Source organism: Piliocolobus tephrosceles, chromosome 2 (assembly GCF_002776525.5).
Source record: "Piliocolobus tephrosceles isolate RC106 chromosome 2, ASM277652v3, whole genome shotgun sequence".
Classification (NCBI taxonomy): Eukaryota; Metazoa; Chordata; class Mammalia; order Primates; family Cercopithecidae; genus Piliocolobus; species Piliocolobus tephrosceles.
The window spans coordinates 130,236,011-130,256,090 of NC_045435.1; the positions used below are offsets into that span (position 1 = coordinate 130,236,011).

At 38.4% G+C, this 20,080-nt stretch overlaps 1 protein-coding gene and 1 long non-coding RNA gene across 3 annotated transcripts in view; one reads left to right on the forward strand and one right to left on the reverse strand.

Annotated features, from left to right (window-relative positions):
• CLRN1 (clarin 1) overlaps window positions 1–10,379 on the reverse strand; it is a 45,402-nt gene extending 35,023 nt beyond the window's left edge. The window contains exon 1 of one of the 2 annotated variants that reach the window (XM_023232073.1): window positions 10,085–10,379. In XM_023232073.1, coding sequence (XP_023087841.1) covers window positions 10,085–10,337 — 253 coding nt within the window. In that variant the 5' untranslated portion in view covers window positions 10,338–10,379. The remainder of the gene's footprint in view (window positions 1–10,084) is intronic. The other variant, XM_023232072.1, reaches the window with a different exon arrangement.
• Window positions 10,307–20,080, forward strand: part of LOC111555756 — a 105,403-nt gene continuing 95,629 nt past the window's right edge. Inside the window, exon 1 of the long non-coding RNA XR_002735637.1 lies at window positions 10,307–10,724. This is a non-coding gene — a long non-coding RNA (uncharacterized LOC111555756). The remainder of the gene's footprint in view (window positions 10,725–20,080) is intronic.

A 20,080-nucleotide genomic window follows, 5' to 3' on the forward strand; every position in this document is an offset into this window, starting at 1 on the left:
TGAAGTGTATCCACCTCACTCAAGCCTATTCAGAGGCAGCCCCATCAGTGAGTCTTAATCACCCATGGTGGCTTAGGGACGACATCTGCTGTGGCACGTATGTGTCTCTGATAACAGAACCCATTTAACTGCACCGATTCCACAGGGGTATGATTATGTTGGGGTAATAACTTCTGAGAATGGCTTTGCCACAGTTATAACATGCTGAGAGGGAGCGAAATATGAACCCTGCATAAATTAGTCTACAGGTACAAAGTTTGCTATTAGTCAGTTCTATCATACCTCTAATAAGAGTGTATATCACCATAGACGGTTCTGTTTAGCTGCATGATGAGATGAGAGGCAAATTTGTCAGTTTAATGTATATCAGTTTTGTTTTTTTAAAAATACACCTGTAACTTTATGAAACCCTTAATATATTTCAGAGATAAAAATGAACTTTTGTTTTTATTTTATTTTTTTCAAGCAAGATTTTCATTGATGCTACAATTCTGTTCCCTTGGCTCTCAATACAATACTAGTTTTTGAAATGAATCAAATGCTATGTGCCTGCTTTTCTTTTAGTCCTTGACTCTGTTTTAAAACTGTTCATTCCACCTCAGGAAAGAGTCTGCCATTTTGGAAGTTTCTGTGGTGAAATCATTGCTGTGGTCAGAGTAGCTAACTTTGAAGATCATACCATGAAGATTTTAGTGGGCAGTGATCTTAAATTAGCTAACCACACATGTGATCAGATATCTCTGCCTTACACCTAAACTGCCAACATTAAGGTAATATAATTACAAAACCCAAAGATTGATCATAAGCATGTGACTTCCTCAACCAATATTATTAAACAGTCCTGACTTGGCTATTTTACCTTGCGAGGATCAAAGATTAAGATTTAGACATCAGGATCACTAAAATGTGAAATAAAAAGGCAATGAATGAATTCAAGTCATCAGGCCAAATACTCTCAGATAGTTACATGAGAACCAGCTTTTGTGAGACTTCAATACTATTCTTAAAATAGATGGTGAACACTCCTATTCAACACAGTATTGGAAGTTCTGGCCAGGGCAATCAGGCAAGAGGAAGAAATAAAGGTATTCGAATAGGAAGACAGGAAGTCAAATTGTCTGTGTTTGCAGATGACATAATTGTATATTTAGAAAACCCCATCATCTCAGCCCAATATCTCCTTAAGCTGATAAGCAACTTCAGCAAAGTCTCAGGATACAAAATCAATATGCAAAAATCACAAGCATTCCTATACACCAATAACAGACAAACAGAGAGCCAAATCATGAGTGAACTTCCATTCATAATTGCTACAAAGAGAATAAAATACCTAGGAATCCAACTTACAAGGGAAGTGAAGGACCTCTTCAAGGAGAACTACAAACCACTGCTCAAAGAAATAAGAGAGGATACAAACAAATAGAAAAACGTCCCATGCTCATGGATAGGAAGAATTAATATCATGAAAATGGCCATACCCCCCAAAGTAACTTATAGATTCAATGCTTTCCCATCAAGCTACCATTGACTTTCTTCACAGAATTAGAAAATAAACTACTTTAAATTGCGTATGGAACCAAAAAAGAGCCCACACAGCCAAGACAATCCTAAGCAAAAAGAACAAAACTGGAGGCATTATGCTCCCTGACTTTAAACTATACTACAAGTCTACAGTAACCAAAACAGCATGGTACTGGTACCAAAACAGATATAGAGACCAATGAAACAGAATAGAGGCCTCAGAAATAATGCCATACATCTACAACCATCTGATCTTTGACAAACCTGACAAAAACAAGCAATGGGGAAAGGATTCCCTATTTAATAAATGGTGTTGGGAAAACTGGCTAGCCATATGCAGAAAACTAAACTGGACCCCTTCCTTACACCTTATACAAAGTTAACTCAAGATGGATTAAAGATTTAAACATAAGACCTAAAATCATAAAAACCGTAGAAGAAAACCTAGGCAATACCATTCAGGACATAGGCATGGGCAAAGACTTCATGACTGAAACACAAAAAGCAATGGCAACAAAAGCCAACATTGATAAATAGGAACTAATTAAACTAAAAAACTTCTGCACAGCAAAAGAAACTATTATCAGAGTGAACAGGCAACCTGCAGAATGGAAGAAAATTTTTGCAATCTACCCAGCTGACAAAGGGCTAATATCCAGAATTTACAAGAAACTTAAACAAACTTATATGAAAAAAAAAAAAAAAAACCCATCAAAAAGTGGGAGAAGGATATGAACAGACACTTCTCAAAAGAAGACATTTATGCGGCCAACAAACATATGAAAAAAAGCTCATCATCACTGGTCATTAGAGAAATGCAAATCAAAACCACAATGAGATACTATCTCACGCCAGTTAGAATGGCGATCATTAAAAAGTCCAGGAAACAACAGATGCTGGAGAGGATGTGGAGAAATAGGAACGCTTTTACGCTGTTGGTGGGGGTGTAAATTAGTTCAGCTATTGTGCAAGACAGTGTGGCGATTCCTCAAGGACCTAGAACCAGAAATACCATTTGACCGAGCAATCTCATTACTGGGTATATACCCAAAGGATTATAAATCATTCTACTATAAAGACACATGCACACATATGCCTACTGCAGCACTGTTCACAATAGCAAAGACTTGGAACCAATCTAAATGCCCATCAGGGGTAGACTGGATTAAGAAATTGTGGCACATGTACGCCATGGAATGGTATGCAGCCATAAAAAGGATGAGTTCATGTCCTTTGCATCGAAGTGAATGAAGTTGGAAACCATCGCTGTCAGCAAACTAACAGGAACAGAAAATCAGACACCACATGTCCTCACTCATAAGTGGGAGCTGAACAATGAGAACACAAGGACACAGGGAGGGGAACATCACACACCGGAGCTTGTCAGGGGTTGGAGGGCTAGTGGAGGGATAGCATTAGGAAAAATACCTAATGTAGATGACAGATTGATGGGTGCAGCAAACCATCATGGCACGTGTATACCTATGTAACAAACCTGCACGTTCTGCACATGTATTTCAGAATTTAGAGTATAATTTTAAAAACTTTAAAAAAATAGATGGTGAAATTGAAGAATAATCTTACATATTTTCTTCATCACTTTGTATCCTTTTTTCATATTCTAAGGGGGCAAAATGTAGCAGAGGAAGAGCATGATCTATCATATGCATCTGAATTTGAATCCCAACTCTGCTGCCTACTAGCTATGTGACTCTGGAAAATTGTTGTGACCTCTCTGTTTCCAGTTTCCATATTTCTTCAAGAGAAATAGCATCATAACATCTCCCATGTAAGGGTTGTAGATAATACATACAAAATGCCTGGCCCCTATGAGGTACAAATAGTATTCATTATTGAACATTGCTTTTATCAATATCATAATATTAATTAAAGTAATTCAATATTAATGAGTATAATCTGATATACTTTTATCATTCTCAAAGTCTAATCTTTTGTGACTGGCAGAGACCCACCTAATACTTTTTTCTTCTGAGAAGTCTGAGAGTCCTTGGGGAAGATAAGTCACCTTCAGAAATTAGAAAAGAAAGCAGAGCAGCAAATTGTGAGAACAGTTGTGGAGTCATCCTGCAATAGGTAAAGTGCGTACACCAGGGTTAAGTTTCAGAAGTGCCACTTAGGACTTGCCCCTGTCAGACTCCTCTTCCTCTCCCAGGTATGCTCAAGTCAGTGATTTTACTACTATTAGGGTGTGGGATGATTTAAAGGGAGGGAAGGTATATGGGTGTGCATGTGTACGTGTGCATATATGCAAAATTATAATTCTTGAACAATGTTGATTCTGTACTTTTTTATATGAATATGGGAAGATAGTTACTAGGGGAAGGGAGAAGTAAAACTTCTTTTCTGGATTAGGTAGGCAGAACCAGAAGTTCCTTTCCTCAAAGTCATTTTCTCCATATTCCTCACCAATTGGGGGATAATTTCTGCCAAGTTCCTCTTCTGGGTAAAGAAAGCCCTTGGAGAGGCCAGGCATAGTGGCTTATGCCCATAATCCTAGTACTTTGGGAGGCCAATGCAGGGGGATTGCTTGAGCCCAGCAGTTTGAGGTCTGCCTGGGCAACCCCACCTCTACCAAAAAAAAAAATTCTTTTAAGTTAGCCAGGTGTGGTGGCACATGCCTGTGGTCCCATCTACTCAGGAGGCTGAGGTGGGAGGATCCCTCAGGAAGGGGAGGTCAAGGCTGCAGTGAGCTGCGATCGCACCACTGCACTCCATGCTGGATGACAGAGTGAGACGCAGTCTCAAAATGAAACAAAACAAATACTCTTGGAGTGTTAAACATACTGGTCATTCCTAACTTCTTGCCGTTATCAATTTAAGAAATTAGATTTAGGAAAGTGGAGTTTTTCAGCGAGGTTGGAAGAGGAGTTTCTTGGAAAAACAGAGAAAGCAAAAATGGGAGGAAGTAGGATGTCAGCTTCTTCTTGCTTTTGACCTTCTTCCATTTGTGCTTTCTCAATAATACCATCTCATGTTTTTCAGTATTTGTGGCTGCTCCCACATTCTGGAACCCACTAATCCATCTTACCAGAATTCCAAAGCATCCCATTCTTCAATTTCCCTTTCTTTAACATGCAATTTCCCACACAAAAAGTAAAAGATTGTAATGGGAGAGAAAAGAAACATCCACTTTAGTCATGAAATCCATCTGGATCCTGATAAATGGTAGACATTTCAGAATACTTTAAAAATCATGAGTTTTGAGGATCAGAGCAAAGGCACACGTAACTCAGCATGTCTAATGATGGTGGCCAAAAATCTGTCAGTGGAGTCATCATGTGACTAAGATTAGAAGGGTTATGCAACTATAAAGCTGTAAGGAACTTGTCTAGAACAGCCAGTCCCTCATTATATAGATCACAGAGCATTTAAATGGTAAGAGATGTCAGAAATCACCTAGTATCATCTCCCATATACAGATGCAAGAACTGAAAATCAATGAAGTGATGGAATTTTCTAAGTGTAATCTCTTGTGAGTGGCAGAGACTCACCTCAAATTCAGGTTTCTTAATTTCAATAGTGTCAGTTTACCAAATATTTATTGGTACCTATTTGGGCCATGCACTGTCTGAGACCCTGGTGTGAAGGAGCAGTGGGATGAATAATACACAGCTCCCGCCTTCTTGGGGATTAAGATCTCCTTGCAGAGAAATATACATTCTCAAATATTTATAATATAGTTGTTTTGAAATAATAGAGCAAACATCAAGGTCTGGGAAGGACAAAGGAGGAAACAATTATTTGGCTGAGAGAAGCTGAAGGTTTTTCTTTCACAATAGTGCTTCTCACACATTATTATCTTCTATTCCATTAATTGCCTCTTTTTTTAATAGGAGGTAAACAAAACCTCTATTTGCTGGACTGTTTTAATAGGTGAGTGAGGCTAGACAACAGGACCCCTAAGCTAAAAAGCAGAAGAGCCCATGCTTGCTGGTGAAATGGTGAGTATGGCTTCTTTCCCTCTTCCTCTAACCAAGTAGTCTTTGCAGATGGACTTCATAGGCTTCCCCTCTGCACACCCCCATACCTGCTTCCACACAGACCATAGGAGGAAACACAGGATATCAGACAGAGCCACATCAAAGACCTTTGTAGTTTTGCCATAGGCAGGGTGATAGGAGAGATGCAGGTGTGCAGAGTCATGATCAGTGAGACACCTGGGGCAGGTCAGGTCAGCAAAAGACAAGAGTCACACTTGGAGGAGACTATGGAGATAGAGAGTACCAACTGTCAGTGACAGGCACTGAGTCCCTGAGCCCCAACCATTTTATCCCAACACGTGTTTGAGAAGCCACCTGCTTGCTCATAGAAGTAGTTTCAACATTTTCTCTCCAATCTGGGTCAAATGCCTCATTTAGTAAAGAAATGCTGCTTTTCTAAAATATGAAGTGAACTAATTTCTGTTCAGCTTTTTATAAATTTTCTATCATGAGGTCCAAATTAAAATGCTTTTCAAAGTACGACTAAAGTTGCAAGCTGTGATACATGATTGGTTAAATTTTATTTTTCACATTTTAAGAAAATAATTCCATATGTTTTTACCAGCTCATGAACTGTCTTGGCAATGAATAGATCAGTATATCTAGGAATGATTGATACCATATGATTCTTGGGTATCATATTTTGATGATATTCTGCAATGTTTCAAATTACCAAAACAGAAACCCACCCACACACACTGAGCTCAAAATTGGAAGTTTTTGTCTTGATGGCTACATTTAGAGTTTAAACATCATCATTAAAATTTTACAGGTGACATATTAAGAAAAATTAAGCCCACCAGTTGTGCCTCTTTGAAAGGAAAACATTCCTTCATTATAATAAATGAAATTGTGTGCTAGGTATGAATGCTGGTGACCTCTAGAAAATGAACCACTGACCCATAAGTGGTTGAGAATCAGCCAGAGTAAATGAGGCAGAAGTTTTCCCAGCATAACTGTGCATGCTGGCAGGGCAGATTCATGTTATAATTAAAAGAGATAGAGTGGTCAACAGGGAACATTTAATAGGAACAAACATGACTACATTGCCAAACTATTTTTCTGGTCCATTTTTCATTCTCATGTTATGCCATATATCTGGGTTTTAAAAGTGATGCAAGCATTGCACATGAAAATAACACACATGGACTTATACAGCAGAACCCAGGAAAAATTCAATCAGAATATGAACACCATCAATGACCAACTTGTTCAGAGCAAATCCCCATCTAAATCTGTACTGACCAATACAGTAGCCATAAAAATGAGCATGTGACCCTAGGCAAATGAGACATCACCTCCTTCAGACTCTGCATATATACCTGGCTGGTGTCCACCACACTTAGGGACCTCCTCTTTTGGCTTTGGAATCCCCGCCAACCTCTGTCTCTGTATGGGGGAACCTTTTCCTTCTGCCTCTTTTTTCTTTCTTGCCTATTAAACTCTCTTCTCCTTAAAATCACACATAAAAAAATGAGCATGTGAAATGTGGCTAGACTGAAGTAGATGTAATATAAATGTAAAATACACTCTAGATTTCCAAGACAGCATCAAGAATAAAAGAATGTAAAACATCTCAATAAATTTTTGATTATATGTTAAAATGATAAGATTTTTGATATCTTGGGTTTAAAAAAATCATTAAAATTAATTTCATCTGTTCCTTTTTACTTTTGTTTTCTAGTGTGGCTACTAGGACATTTAAAAGTACATATATGGCTTGCATTTGTGGCTGGTAGTATATTTTTATTGGGCAATGCTGATATAAATGAAAAGTTTAGGTATGCAAAATAGTGTTTATCCACCTAACAGAACTGAAATATAAATTCCTATTAATTGATGATAACATGAAAACACAAAGAAAACTGGCCATGAGACCAGCCTGGCCCACATGGTAAAACCCTGTCTCTACTAAAAACACAAAAAATATTAGCTGGGCGTAGTGGCACATGCCTGTAGTCCCAGCTACTTGGGAGGCTGAGGCAGGAGAATCGCTTGAACCCAGGAGGGGGAGGTTGCAGTGAGCCCAGAAAACTGGCCACGAAGTGATTTTTACCTTGATAAGTTACCTTTTCCATTCCTTCTACACTGGTAAGATTCTGTGAATTCAAATGTTTGCTTAACAACTTTCTAAAGGCAAAATAAGAAAGAAGACATTCTGGGAAATGAATTGTGCACTAATTAGAAGTTGGGCTCTGGAAGAAACAGAAAAGAGTGATTCACCTGAGCTCTCTGGAGGTCCCTGATTTTTGCTCCAAGGAAGCCACTACTGAGAAAATAAGGCTAGACCTTTTATTCATTTATATGAACAGGGCTTATACATTTCTATCAGGAAGAATATCAGAGGATTCTCATCCAAGCAAACGTTGATGAAACATCATTGACAGGGTAATGACATTTTGAATGGAAAAAATGTGAACCATGAAGCTGCATTGCAATGGGAGTGTAAACTTTAAGGGTGCAATGTGTCCCAAAGGCATGTTGATTAGGAAGTTTTAACACTGAGAGGGGTGTTTATTTAAATGAGTATTATGCTCTTTGGGGAGTCCATTGGATCTGTTTATTTTCATTTTCCCAACTCTCTCTCATGCTGCATTGAAAAAGATACTTTTATGCTTAGGGAAAAAAAAAAAAAAAAAAGCTATACTGTTAGTATTCTTTGCTGGGCCTCACCAAAATTAATGAGGTTTTAACATGTATAGTATTTACAGTACACTTAATATGTATAGTCGATTGTATATAGATGGAGCTGTCACTGCAGAACAAACAAGTAAATGGAAGAATTTCCTCACTAGGCTAGGGGGAGAATGTTAGGGGTATCTGGGAACTAATGCAATTCTGTGAGATAAGTGAGAGTACTGTTTAAACCCCACCAGTTCTGTGAGTCCTCACAGAAAGCAAAGGGAGGGGTATCCAATTAGAACAACTTCATCCTAGACAGGACCAGTTTAGGACACAACCACAAAAATCACTCACTGAACCCCAGAAGAATGTGGCTGTGTAAGGATTAAATGAGACAAAGCATATAAAGTGCTTAGCATGTAGTAAGTGTTCAGAAAACATCTTATTATTGTTTTGAAACATATGGCATGAGTAAAGTTTATCTCCATTTCACTGTAGAAAATGTAAAGGCTCCAGAAAATTCACCAGTATTTTTGCTTTTGTCTAAATTCATTTGTGAGAAGTTTTACTCACGCCTTGGCTGCCGGTGACTCATGGTTAAATCATCGCTCTCATCTTTTTTCCTTTTCGGTTTTTTTAATACAGTTGCATATCACATGACATTCTGCTTTGTTTTCTTCCTCCCCCTTCCCAAGGAAAACTAAGTAACTCTAACAGCCCCATTACCTTAATGAATAAAAGCCATTCAGTGAAAAGACCTGGTATCCACTTCATCGATTAAAAAGTTGATGACTAACTCTTGGAAATTTTCTGGAGCCCTATGAAAATTCATATCACTTAGTAACCTATGTGAGCTGAAGGTTGGTGTCCAATGACTGCTAAGAAGATACAAGGAATGTCGCAGAAATATAAATAGACCAGCACTGAAATTTAATTAGGCACTGCATATGTTAATAATAAATTCAATTAATTTACCCTTCTACCTATACTAGAAGGAAAAAAAAAAAACCTGGGCAAAACAATAATTCATTTTAAATGCTTCAATTGGTAACCTCCTTTCCTGAAGAGTGATTTATGCAGTAATTTACTGACTGTGTCTTCATAAGATTGTTCCAAACCAGCCCTTCTGAAATAATAATAACTTCTGAATGTGTGTTGTGAGAGATACAACAAATGACTTCTTATTAATTTTCATTTAATGAGTTGCCCATTCACATGGTAATTTTTAAAAATTCTCTTCTTAAGATAAACAGGTTATAAATACTGTGGATAACACTTCCATTTCACAAAAATCAAGACAAGAAAATCTCATATTCTTTACATGATTTGCAGGTCAATCAGTTTAAAATTTTCTATACTAAATAGGCATCCATTTCTTTCCCATTTAGGACAGCAGATCATTTTAAGTTTCTACAGCCAAATGATTCCAGATTAGTTAAAAATGAAAACTGAATATTTAGCAGCAGCAAAGGTCTTAGCAGAAATAATGGGAGGGAGTGGGGAGCAGGAAAAAAATCATGAAAAAGGTGGCAAAGCAGGTAGGGTTAAGTAGGGAGCCCATGACCTTGGTTCTTTTTATAAAGAACAAAAGGCATAAAGATAATTCTTTACAGCTTTCCTATTTCCCCAAGTTTACTTTTTAAAAAAGACTCCATAATTTCTTACGTAAATATTAATACTTACGAATCTTAACTGCTAATATTTCCAAAAACCTTAATTATGTAACAATGAATTAACTCTATGTTATAATAAAGAGAGCAAGTATAAAATAATAAAAACTAGGAAGAAGAAATTGCTCAGAGTCATAGGTTTTTCATATGGTTCACACCAGTTTAAAAAGTCCTGCAATAAACAGGGCAAAACTGTCAAATATAATTCCTTACAACACTGGGAAGAGCCTGCCTAAAGTATTAAATAATTCAAATGCAATTGCTACTTACATGAGAACCGAAAGGGCCTTGCTCCTAACCCACACTGCCTCACGCCCTCTCCGTGGAAAAGCCCGTACTGCATTTCACCCATAAACTTGTCCAGCTCCTGCCCTGAGGCATTGACGAGCAGAGCTCCCGTTTTGCAGAGGATAGTGGCTTTGATCCACAACGGTGTCCCCAAGGCTGTCACAACTCCGAGGGCACATGCAAAGCTTAACACTCCAGCCATGCAAAAAATGATTTTCTTCTGTTGACTTGGCATGATGAGAAACGGCCTCTGTGAGGGCGAGGTTCAAAAACAAGACCTTTGTGAGCAATGGGAAGGGACTGCCCCTTTGACTGCATTTATTACAGAAGCTGAACAGACAGATCCCAGCTGAAAAGGCAATTTCACCATTGATGGTTCTCGCCAGGTTAAATGTCAGTAGACGAAGGCATCTTCATCACTCATACTTGGCTTTTCTCCTTTTCTGCTGCTTCTTCTCCCTAGTTGAAAATCTTTGGATGAAGAATCTGTAAAATAAAAGTCTTTCAAACTGCCTTCAAGTATCTCCTCTGTGTCACTTGGTAACAAAGGTCTAAGATAACAGATGGAGTCCCCCGTGTAACTTGATAAATGTTTCCCTTCCTCAGCCTTTTGTCTGATTGGGTGAGTTGAAACTTTCAGAAACAGGCTTGAATCTGATGGTAAATTTTCAGCAACTTGAGAAGTTCATTTATCGATGTTTTCATTTTTGTTTTTATTTGTTATTGTTTTTGGTGGTGGGGGAAGGAGCTTTAGCAGAGATAGGGAGAACATATGTACATGTATTGATAATTGATGTCAAAATTTTTTAATTACAGCAGCATAAAAATATTAAACAGAATTGGGTTCTATATGAATATTAAGGGCTCTAGACCAACCGTGGGTTCTAGTCCTTCCAACTTAATTTCTCCCAGATCCATGGTTTATACCTGATGTATCAATAGAGAATTTGGTTCAAATTTTTCTTGGCTTACAGAAATATGAAAATGCAGGAGCAAATATCTAGATTTCTAAATGCTTTCCTTTAACAAGCTTAGCTGCTTTAGGATAATAGCAAGGGAATGTGTTTCTGGGTCCAAGAAATACCAGGATCTGTAAAGATAAGGACATATTGATAGAAGGACGGATGGTGGTCAGATAGGTGACTCTATGGATTCATCATAAAAATGCACAGGTCTCAGCAAAGGTAATCTGTTTGGGAGATCAGAAACAGTTATGAGCAAAGATTAAGTAGCAGGTAGGTCCAGTTACATGGTCAAGACCTGGAAACTAAAGTTCAGAATTCAGTAACAGCTTTTTAACTTTACATTTCCAATGGGATTCCTCGTTCTGCAGACACAAGGCTCTCTCTCTCTCTCTCTCTCTGTGTGTGTGTGTGTGTGTGTGTGTGTAAGTGTCTAGTGAATGTCTATTTAATGCCACGTTATTGTCCTGAGCTCTGACCTACAAAGTTAATGTTTAGTAAGAACTTATGGCTGGCAACTTGCGAAGTATTCTACCCAAATTATCTTACATAATTCTCATAATTATCGTATAATGAAGAAGGAGAGGAAAGAGGAGGAGGAGAAGGAGGAGGAGAAAAGGAGGAGGAGGAGGAGGAGGGAAGAAGGAAGAAGAATAAGAAAGAAGACAGAAGAAGAAAAAGAAATTATTCCTATCTTATATATAAGGAACTTGAGGCTCAGAGAGTTTAAGCAACTTGCTGAACAGAGTAGTGGAGCTGGGATTCAAATCCAGGTCTTCTACTTCTGAGGTTGATGTTCTATTCTAAGCAAAGCTTAGACCTTGAAAAGATGGCAAACACTTCAGTTTGAGTTGGGTTTGTCTGGGAGTAACAGGGGCAGACTAGCCCATTATTAGTTACACATCTTGAGTGTTTGAAGAACACAGACATCAGTAAACAGAATTTTTGCAGTTGGCCAAAAGCACGTGTGTATGCTAGCTTCTATTCTTTTGATCCACCTTTAAGTATGACAGCTTAGAGGAAATTAATAAATGAAGACTTATTTCACACCATTTCAGCATAAATGGGTCTCTACATTATGCACACTTTGAAGGGAACTTTGAGGTATAGACTCGGAGTAAACTTCTCTCACAGCTCGCCTCTCCTAGGAGTGGCAACAGCCAGTCTCATTAAGGACAGACAACTAAGTATAGAACTCATTCTAGAATGCCAGTGTACCTTTGGGGAGACGAGGGGCAATAAAAACATGGCCACAGAAGAACTGGCTATATAGAAATACCAAAGAGGCACTTAAAATAAAGTTTACAATATTAGTAAGTCTTTTTTATTTTGTATAACTTAACACAGAATAAGCAACTCATCGCAGTTTATTTGGCTCTCTAATGAATTCTCTACTGGATTTAGAATAATTGCTATCATGGCCCACTAGCAAAACAAGTGGGTGCCAGTGCCCCCAATAAGTGGTTATTTGGGTATATATGTGCCACGGTCACCCCAGAAAACTTAGTTTAAGATGTCTAAGCAGAGTTGAGATGACTAAATCAACATATTCTGTAATTGGAAGAGACAGAACATTTCCAAAGCCTGGGAGAAGAAATCACCTATAACTTAATCAATACTATTAATAACCTCTACAAAAGGATATGGCAAGAGAAGGATAGTTACCATAGGACAGTGGTTTAATTAACCCAAACTCAGTCAAGTATATCTAAAGCTGTCCAAGGAGGAAAGCCTTGATTATGGGTGTAGAGAGCAATTAGATCACATCAGTTCTTAAGTTTGCATCAGTCTGTAGTGACATATTCACTCATCTGTAGAGGCATGGGAAAAATAAATACAACATACTGAGTTACTGTTATATCCTGAAATTAGGCCCTTCCTAATTTTTATTGTTAAATTTTTCTTTCTTAAATGAGATGATGGTAGTTGAATTTTTAATGATTTTATTTGACAAATTTAGAAACTGGCAAACCTATGTCTACTCCTGATTTAAAACAAAACCAAACCAAACCCACTGGTCTATAACATAAAAGGTCCCTGAGTGGAAAGGGTGAGGCTCACCCTTTGAGGCCTAAAACCTCACCCTTTGCTCTGACATAGTGGTTCTGAGTTTTGCTGCTCATTAGAATCACTCGAGAAGATTTTAAAAGTACTGATGTCTGTGTCCTCATCCCTGAGATTCAGATTTATCTGATTTTCGAGTATGGCCTTAGCGTTGAGTCACCCCAGGTGATTGCGTTGTGCAGCCAAGGTTGGAAGCCACTGCCCTTATCTCCTTTTCACATAGCTACCTTCTGATTACAAACTAGGCTTTGCAGGCATCTCAGTGCTGGAATGCACACAGACATGAGCATCTGGGTCGCTGGAGAGGAATATGCTCATAGCAAATTAATAAATGGGCATTATCATTTACAGCTCAAACTTTCCTACATTTTTTCAGCACTAGGTTTCAGCATATCCACAACTAAAAGCCAGGCCCCGATTCATAGAATTACCCCCAAATCACCATGTGAATATCAATGGTACTGTATCCTGTTCATGTGAGGCAGCCCCCCCTCGCCTCTTCTCCATGCAGCTTCCTTTCAAACTTCAGCATCAGCCACCCACAGGCTGCGTAGTAGTGTGTGTGATCCACCCTCTGAGAATGATATAATGGAACCTGGCAGTCATTATGCCTGACAGCCTTCTTTTGAAATTTCATCTTAAATGTCTTGAATGACAGTGATGACACCATTTTCCTTGCAGTCTCTCTGAGAATTTGAGTCATTAATGTCAGCAAGTTTTCACCAAGTATCCTGCTGAAATCTTTACTTCTCTCAATCTTAATAGGAATACACTTGGTGACATAAGAAAATGGAACTAGGCCTCCCCCTCCTCTGACCCCTTTCAGGTGCTGGATAATGATATAATTCTTCAGAGTGACTAGAGAGTCTGTAGAGAAAGGAGCACAATTGCAGACTCTGTTTTCACTTCCAGTGTAGCATTTGTGCCTCTTCTCACACTAACTTGGCTGCATCAGTTTTTCCTTATAACCATTTGGAAAAAAAAAGAAAAAAAACGAAGCCCCATTCCAAAGGCATGCAAATTCTCACCTGATTTGTTCCCCAAGTATAAGAGACAGTATGGCATGGCATGGGAAGATCCTGTCCAGAGTCTATTTCCAGCTCTATCGCTAAATTAAGAATTCCTTCTCTGGCATTAATTTTACATATTTATGAAAAGAGTGGTCTGGGCTGCATAGGTGATTCTCAAATCATTTTCAAGAAGAGAAACCATTGCCTCAACACAACTCATGACAAATAAGACAAAAACTAAGCTACTATACTGGGAGGGTGGGTGGTCAAGGAGTTGTCACTGCGCTCCCCAGCTCCCTACTCCCTAGAGTGCCCTATCCCCAGCGTGAAAGACAGCTCTGAGAAGCACAGTTTGGCTCCTTTAGTTCCTATTTAACTAAAGAAAAAAAAAATTTTAATAAGCCATAGAACTGCAATTTGGTCATTTGCTAGATTATGTCTCTTTTTTCTTTGCTGTGCTAACCTATTAGCTATTACAGAATATTGCATTGCCCAGGGACACTGCATGGCTGATTATTCCAATTATTAATTTTTAGATTATTTAATGAGAGGTTCTATGTTTTTGTCTGATTTGTCACTGGTAGTACTGATTTTGATTTTCCTCCAAATGGATCATTATACTCCAAGGCCTCTCTAACAGATTCAACAAGGGTCTATCAAGCTTCCTATTCTAAGACAAGAGGCCTTTGTAAATCTACCCCATTTTTCTCATCTTTAAAGCAAAATCTGGCAAATTTGATTGACGTGCCTTGACTAATTCAAGTTGCTGGTGATCTTCAAGTAGCATTGTAATTTTCTAATGACTGTAAGGGAAAAAAACACTCCATGGAAAGAATTGATTGATTTATTAGAGGGAAAATTACCACATGTGCTAGACCTTGATTGCAGCTAATATTTGTAGAGCTAATTGCTTGAACTAGAGGATTAAAAGGATTGAAGGAAAGGAAGAAAAAGAAAACAAAGTTCTCTTGGAATACAGATGAACCCTCAGTGGATTTGGACTGAGAAGGAGAATTCAGTACAGGGATTTTTGGGGCTGATGATGATTGTGGAGACATTTAGTATAAGTGGAAGAGTTGTGTTTCTGACACAAAAGCCACAGAGAGGAACCAGGGAGTGGAGGAAAGTTGCCGCCCATGATGTCTGTTAAATAAGATCTCGTGTGACACCTTCGGATTTGTCTGGGTTTCTTGTTGTATCTCACATTAAGGCTATGTTGATACTTAACCTTCACCCAGCAGAATATCTGAGCTATTACAGAAAGGAGGAAAAAGTTACTTAACCTCAAGAGGTGAAGAAAGAAGGCATAGTTTAAGACACGTCCTTAAACGATAATAGGCAAACCATATTCCTAGCACAGGGAAACAGATAATAATTTTCCTCGTTGATATAACTTAGGATAGATTTGCTAAAGTAGTACATTTTGGGGTAGTTTGATTTGGTGATTACCAACTTTTTTTTTTTTTTTTTTTTTTTTTTTTAAGATAGGGTCTCACTATATTTTCAGGCTAGTCTTGAACTCCTGGGCTTAAGTGATTCTCCTGCCTCAGCCTCCCAAGTAGCTGGGACCACAGGCACACACCACAGATATAAACTCTGTGGCAGCCACATTTGAACAATGTGACCCACCCTCTCTAGCCTACTTTGATTAGGAATAGATACCTAAATCAACCAGATTGTGTCTCCTGAAAATTTAAAAGTAATATTGAGAGACGCAATTCAAATCATTGGAAGCCAGTGTGCAAAAATTGAGAAGGAAGCAATTTTTTTTCCCACCCATAAAGCCTTGAACAGCCCTATAATGCCCAAATTTGTTGTTCAATTTTTCTCCAGCTGTCACCATTCTCCTTCCCGGCAGTCAAGTGTAGTTCTCTGTTTTCAAAGTTCTTTGTCTTTCACTTGTTTTGTCTTTTTCCTATTTGTGTGCATTCTAAAGAAAGCTCCTGGGAGGCACTGGAGCTCTCCCCACCATCTGGCTCTTGGTCCAGGGCACTAGGTGAAACTGACTGTGATGGCTACCTAGTGAAGGGACAGGTGGTAGCTACTCAGACACTATGTGAGGTATATATATGTGTTGGCATCAACCGTCCGCAGTCACAAGGTCTCTGTGGCCAACACTGCCCTAGCTTAGTGGAAGCTTTCAATCAAATTGGCCTTATCTGGTTCTTCCTTCATCAGGGATGAGTATTGCCCTCTCATGCTGTCACTACAGATGTTCAGGGCCCCACCGTCTTATCGTGGAGGAACCATAAGAGTTCCAGGCTGCTGAACTTCCTGGGATTGACTTCATGGAGAGAAGCAGAAGGAGTAGGGAGGGCTGAACTGGGTCCTGGAACACAGACAAACTGAGTTGCTGTTAGTCAAGGCTGCTGTCTGGTGGCAGGCCTCACTAACTGGCTACAAGAAGGACTGGATAGCAGCAGCACAACCGGGTAAGATCATCTGGGACTTGACTTACACTCCAGCTCCAGCTTAGTTTCCCAATACACTCCCTTCTGACTACTGGGTGCCTTCCTCCTTTTTATTTTCCCAGACTACAATGACCTTTAGCAAATTGGCGGGCAGCAATGTGTATCCTGCTTAGATCTGACTCTTTCTGCCTCCAACCCCCAGGGAAGATATAAAGGAATCAGACACGTAGAGAAGAGAGAACACATGTGAATTAATATTTCAAATATCTTCTACCAAAACTATTCTAGATGTGCACACTTTCTCCTCCTTTAGTTTAATTATCAAGAATAAATACTTTGCCAATCTCTGAGAAGATGAAAATCCTTAATGTAGTGCATATCTGTATACCTTAGAAAAATAATACTGTTCCTTTGGTAAAATATAGGCCAGTCACTAGGGCAGTGAAGTATTAAAACTAAATATTTTAAACCTGATGGCCAAGACAGTTTTATTACGCACTAATAAAGCAAGACAAAATTTCTAGGTTGAGTCCTTTTCTAGGAAATTCAGATTGAAAGGAATAAAAGATCATTATTAATTTTTACTTCTCTCTGTGTATTTTATATGCACAGTCCTTATTTGAAAAAAATTTATATAAAGGCAGATTGTAGTCAAAGAAATCCCAGAGGGGATTATGAAGGCCTTCCCTATAAAGTTTCTTTCCAAGATCAGCAGCTATAGCTGGGTAAGGAGATGGTAAGCTCTGGGAACCCTAAGCTGGAGTGGGAACTGTCTATGCAATTACCATAGTTGGGAGCCAAAACTCTTTGACTTGTCATGTACTGAAAATCACCGGCAAGCCAGATCACACATGACATTGTGTCTTTAAATGATGTATAAAGACTGGGCACTGAGCCATGGGCACTACTGAGAATAGACGTAAATTCAACAAACCTGAGGTCCTTATGGAGGAGAACCTTCACTCTGTGCCTTCACTTCTACTGGAATGAAAGCTAAGCTAGTTGATGACATTGTCATATTAATTATACAAGAAATATTTTATCATTATGAAAAAGATGATTTTAACAAAGATTTTAAAAGGAAAACCATACCATATGCAAAATTTATTAGATATATATTACAGAACTAAGAGTAAAGCCTAAAATATACAACTGCTAGAAGAAAACGTAGACTAAGGTCTTTGTTTCTTCTGGTACAGATTTCTGAGATAAAAAGAGTGTGAACCATAAAATTAAAAACAAGTTGATAAATTAAAATTTTCTGTTCTTTGAAAAACACTAAATAATGAAAAAAAAAAAAAAAGCCACAGACTGGGCAAAAGTATGTGAAAAGTATATACATGATAAAGCACTTGCATACAGATTATATAAAGAAATCTCTAAATTTAACAATAAGAAAATGAATACCCCAATTTAAAATGGGCAAAATACTTGAAAGATACTTCTTCAAAGAAGAGACATGGGTAGCAAAGAAGCCCATGAAAGGATGCTCCATATCATTAGTTAGAACTGCAATGGTATACCACAGCCTACTTACTAAAATGACTAAAATTTAGAAAGCAAACAACTGGCACCACCAAATTCTGGCGAGGATGCAAAGCAACTGGAACCCTTTAAAATAGTGGTGTGAATGCCAGATGGCACAGCCACTTTGGGATACTGTTTAACAGTTTCTTTAAAAGTTAAACACGGCCGGGCGCGGTGACTCACGCCTGTAATCCCAGCACTTTGGGAGGCCAAGGCGGGTGGATCACGAGGTCAGGAGATCGAGACCATCCTGGCAAACACGGTGAAACCCCGTCTCTACTAAAAATACAAAAAATTAGCTGGGCACGGTGGCGGGCGCCTGTAGTCCCAGCTACTCGAGAGGCTGAGGCAGGAGAATGGCGTGAACCTGGGAGGTGGAGGTTGCAGTGAGCCGAGATTGCGCCACTGCACTCCAGCCTGGGCGACAAGCAAAACTCTGTTTCAAAAAATAAAAAATAAAAAAAAAAAGTTATACACATACTTAAATATGACCTAGTAATCCTACTCCAGATATTTACCAAAGAGAGATGAAAGCAAATGTCCACATAAATATTTGTACAGAAATGTTTATAGTGGTTTTATTCATAATTACCCCAAAATGGAAACAACCCAAATGTTCATCAGCTGGTGAATGGATAAACAAACAGTGGTACATCTCTACAATGGCACACTATTCAGGAGAAAAAAGGAACAAAGTAACACATGCACCAAAATGAATAAATTTTCTATGGTTTTTGCCAAGTGAAATAAGCCAGACTCAAAAGGTCATAAGTGATTTCATTTATATGACATCTGAAAAAGGCAAAGCTTAGATCAAGGGTAAAAATTAGATCAAAGGTTGTCAAGAGCTAAAAGTTGGGGAAGGGTATTGACTACCAAGGGGCATGAGAGAATTTTGTTCAGTGATGATTGTGGCAGGATTATGTACCTGAAAATGCTTGTGAAAAGTTCTTAAATTGTATACCTAAGAAAGGAGAATTTTACTAAATGTGATTTATATCTAAATAAAACAATTAGAATATCTTTAAATGTCATCACTCAGCATATAACTCTCTAGTTATTTTCTCATGCAAATAAATAACCTCTTTCATTATGAATTAACCTCTTTCTTAGAATAGAAAAACAGGATATTCAAATCAATTTAATATTTTGTTTGACAAAGCTGTTATATATACTATTACATACAGGGAGCACTGCTTGCAAAAGAATTATAAGTTAAGAAATGCTTCCTTCAAAAATTGTTCTATTATAAACATTCAATATGTTTTGAAAGAAGCGGCATCATCAAGATACCTGGGTTCAATGGAAGTAGTTCCTAGCATTAACTTACCATGACCACATCAAGTTAACTTTTCTCCTTGTCTTTCATTTTTTTCCTTCTTCAAATGAATAGGTTGGACATGTTTTGTGCTTCTGGACCTTTTCTCTGCCTATACAGGTACAGACCAGGAACACTGTCACCAGGAGCAGTTCTCATCACAGACGGTGATTTTCAGTGGGTTGAGGAAAGCAGCCAAGGGAGGAAATAATTCCTAAGGGATTAGTTTAATATCTTTCGGGGGTGTAGCGATATTTTTAAAGCCTTCACACGTCTGAAATTCTTGGGGTGAGTTATCTCCTACTTATTTGAAAAATTATTAGATTAAATAATCTCCACGAGGCAACTCGGTGCATTCTGGGATTCTGCCGAGGGCATAATATGTGTAAAGTAATGTCTACCTACCACTAATTTCATGCCACATGTAAGGTTTTATTTTTGTGATGATTCAGAAGACACTCTAATAATACTCCCTTTGGAAGTTCTAGTTTTTGCTTTAAATAAGGAAACTGGTATTCTGATTAATTCTTCAGTCAGGCGCGACGGCTCTTGCCTGGTATCCCAGCAACCTAGGAGGCTGAGGCAGGAGGATAATTTGAAGTTTGGGCAACATAGTGTGACCCTGTCCCTAAAATCATCATCATCATCATCATCATCATCATCATCATCATCATCATCATCATCAT